The 3,489-nt window shown below is 40.1% G+C and overlaps 1 protein-coding gene across 1 annotated transcript in view; it reads left to right on the plus strand.

The window, feature by feature from the left end:
• Nucleotides 1-3,489, plus strand: part of LOC106529971 (poly [ADP-ribose] polymerase 14) — a 17,426-nt gene that overhangs the window by 10,667 nt on the left and 3,270 nt on the right. Inside the window, exons 7-11 of the mRNA XM_014025514.1 lie at nucleotides 206-268; nucleotides 354-530; nucleotides 992-1,171; nucleotides 1,324-1,935; nucleotides 3,118-3,254. Of these exons, the coding sequence (XP_013880968.1) occupies nucleotides 206-268; nucleotides 354-530; nucleotides 992-1,171; nucleotides 1,324-1,935; nucleotides 3,118-3,254 (1,169 nt within the window). The remainder of the gene's footprint in view (nucleotides 1-205; nucleotides 269-353; nucleotides 531-991; nucleotides 1,172-1,323; nucleotides 1,936-3,117; nucleotides 3,255-3,489) is intronic.

The following is a 3,489-nucleotide window of genomic DNA, read 5'->3' on the forward strand; positions in this document are numbered from 1 at the left end:
GCCTGCCAAACTTCATGTTGATCGGTGCAGCGGTTTTTGTGCTATGGTTGACCAAATATCACTGAAAAAAATAAAAATAAAACAAAAAACACTGTACGAAAACAATATGACTCCCTCTTACGCTTCGCGTGCGGGGGTCATAATTAGCATATTACAAGTCTGCAAACAAGAGGCCTTTATGTCAATCAGTGTTTCTATTTTCCAGCGGGTGTGTGCAAAGATATCTTGACCTTAGCTGGAGCAGGGGTGGAGGCTGAGTTGAAAGCAGGTGAGAGCAGAGGATCATCGAGACATTTCAGTCCTCATACAAGTTTAACATCCTCTTACTGCAATTTATTCTGCTGTGTCTGTAGCCAAAGTGAACAGAGGAGATGTTTTTGTGTCCAAGCCTGGACAGTTCCCCTGTAAAGTTCTTTTACACGTGTGTGGACAGAAAGACACAGGTGTCATAGAGGAACTTGTGTGCAAAATCATCAAGCATTGTGAAAAGTCTGGATTTGCATCTGTAGCAATTCCTGCCATCTGTTCTGGTAAGTGTCCTTCCAGATMTTTGTTTAAGTCTCAAAATACCAGCAGTGGGCATGGTTCTGCCAAACAACTAATAGTGGATTGGCTTTTTCACCAACTTTGAAGACTGTTAGGAGACCAGTTATTTTCTGCGAAATTAGTTTTCGCCAACTTTAAGTCCTCCAACAGTTAACTAACAAACTAACATCCACAGGTTTGTGTAAGTTCCACCAGTCTTCAGCTTGAAGGAGAGAAAGACGTGACACAGACTAAGTGACAGTCATTTTAGCGGTTAGCGATTAGCTGTTAGTGTTAGCGTCCACCAATTTATTTACATGTTTAGGAGTTTAGAGTTAGCAAAGTTATTTTTTTAGTTAGCGATTTAGTGAAGCTAACTTTTTGGTTAGCTGTGCCCACCACTACAGCAATACTCACCCTTAAARATTATTACTGAGTTTTCATTTTGGTGGAACTTGGTGTGCAGGAGCTGGCGGATTGGATCCTGGAGATGTGGCTGAAGCGGTCCTTCGAGGCGTCGAAATTGCCACCTCCTCTGCTCGTCTTTGCAATCTCACCACCATTCGTCTCGTCCTGTTAAGAATCAAAGTCTTCTTGGCTTTTAAAGAAAAAGCAACACAGATGTTTCATGTTGAAGCCAGAAGAGGTGATGAGATTCCCCTTTTTAAAAACTTTCCCTGAAGAGTGTTATTTGTCTTCCTTTTGAGTATTTATTTAAAACAAATGTGTAATTTTAAATCAGAATTTCATTTTAAAAATGCTGGAGCTTTTAAAATATAAACGTTTTTCATCTTTCAGTGTCCATTTCTCAGTTGCCTCAGACTCCACAGCAGCCATCTTTGAGTGCGTATCTAAGCTTGCTTAATACCAGCACTGCGACTCAGCAGTCCACCTTCACATTCCTGGGTCTTTGCAGAGAGGATGTTAAGAAAGCCATGGAAAAACTGAAGGATCTGTATAAGACACAGTGCTCTTCTCACACCGTTGAAAAGCAGCACCTGGTGAGCCTCACTAAGGAAGACGTGTTGGAATTACAGCAGCTGATGGAGAGCAAGGGCATTTCCATGCAAAATGATCATTCTGGCAATCTAACTGTGAGCGGTATAAAAGATGGAGTCAATAAAGTTTTTAGTTTAATTAATACATTTGTGCATGGCAACCTCATGGAAAAGGTAAGACTCAAAGAGGAGGACGAGCTGTACACACGTGTGATGTGGTGCATCCTGGGACAAAATGGACACTGGGAAAGACTTCCCAAAACAGCCAATCTCAACTTGGAAAAAGGGGAAATAGCAGYAGGAATACAGGATGTCCAAGGAGTCCAGTGGCAGGTGGATCTACAGAACATGAAAGCCACAACACGTGTAACTTTACAAAGAACAGAAGTGAAACGACTTGAAAATCTGCCAGGTGAGAGGAGGGGGAGTTTTACAGCACTGGTCATGTTGCATGTACTGTACTCAGATGTTGTGGGTCAGGATGATGTAACAAAGGAGTGGACCACAAAAACATTGGGCAAACATTAGCTTGTGCATTTCCACATTTCTATCAGACTCAGCATTTTATACAATATAAAATACTTCAGGTTCAGGTTTATTCAAGTCCCAAAAGGGCAATTAGTGTTACATCATTTATGAACCAGACATGTCACACCAGAGCACAATATGAATCCAACATACAACTATTTCAATGACAAAATTAGAGACATGGCACTGAAGTGTACAGATGAGCCTAAACGTTTCTCTGAACCTCTCCGATGTGCTGTGAGCCCACAATAACCTGGGCTTTCTAACAGAAAAAAAAATTGAGTAGACATATGAAGCATGACTTTGTCTTATGTCTAAACTGTGGCTGTGTCTCAATTTAGGAGCTGCATCCTCCACAGTGTACATTTGTAGGTTGGTWACATTGCTGCACTGCGCCGAAAGCTGTCCCATTTTTTGGGTCCCTCAATGCGACAGACAAATGTGGCCCTCAAAACCCTACACAAACAATTTATCTGACTAATTTTCGCAACCCACAATATCCCAGAACTCATTGCACTGTCATCAGTTTTTACAGAAAAATTAAAATSGTGTTAGCAAAGTCATCACYAACCAAAGAATTCATTGTATAGCAACTTATCTGATTAAATTTATGCTGCAATGTCCTGTTAGAAAACCAAGTACTGATTTTGGAGGTAAACCCAATTTTTTAACGCCTGCTGTCATGTACGTATGTATGTGTAGCATTTTTAAAACTACATTGACTTCTGAGAAAATATACTTCATATGAAAAGATGTGTGAACTTGGTCCCAACTATGGTAACAGGGTAGTGGCCATGCAAACATACAGTACATCAGCCAAAAAACTAGACCGTCTCATTGAACAGCCTACTTGATCCAGCCTACATAGACTTTGAAGGGTGTGGTCTCCATTGGCTGCAAACCCCAAATTGGGATGCAGCACATGTCTAAATTTGGTTGGTTTAGATGATTTTATTGGAGATGAAACCAACAAGTCTTTTGGACCCTTTGCACTGTTTGAGACCAATTTGTCTTTCCTGACCTAATGAAACATGAGAAATCCCTTTTCTGTTTTATATATTTTCAGACTTTATTTTCCCTCTTTACTGGGACAGCATGACTACTGGTGAGGCTGTGAAGGTGGTGGCCCTGCAGCCTTCCTCCAAGGAGTACAAGACAATAAAGCAGGGCTTCAAACTATCCTGTGAACAGACTGTATTAAAGGTCAGTAGTAAAAGGGTGGCTAATATAAAATGTAATTGTGCTCCCTCCTTTTCATTTCTGTAGATGACAGACTTTATTGAGGAAAGATGGAGTTTTTATACTCATTATTTCATTATTTCGTTTTAAGATAAAATAGCATATTATTTAAGTAATTCAATTCAATACAAAATACTTTATTGTTCCCAAAGGTAAATTAAAGTTTGGAACAACCCATTCAAGAGAGAGACAAAAAAAA

The sequence above is a fragment of the Austrofundulus limnaeus genome, unplaced genomic scaffold (assembly GCF_001266775.1).
Source record: "Austrofundulus limnaeus strain Quisiro unplaced genomic scaffold, Austrofundulus_limnaeus-1.0 Scaffold482, whole genome shotgun sequence".
Lineage (NCBI taxonomy): Eukaryota > Metazoa > Chordata > Actinopteri > Cyprinodontiformes > Rivulidae > Austrofundulus > Austrofundulus limnaeus.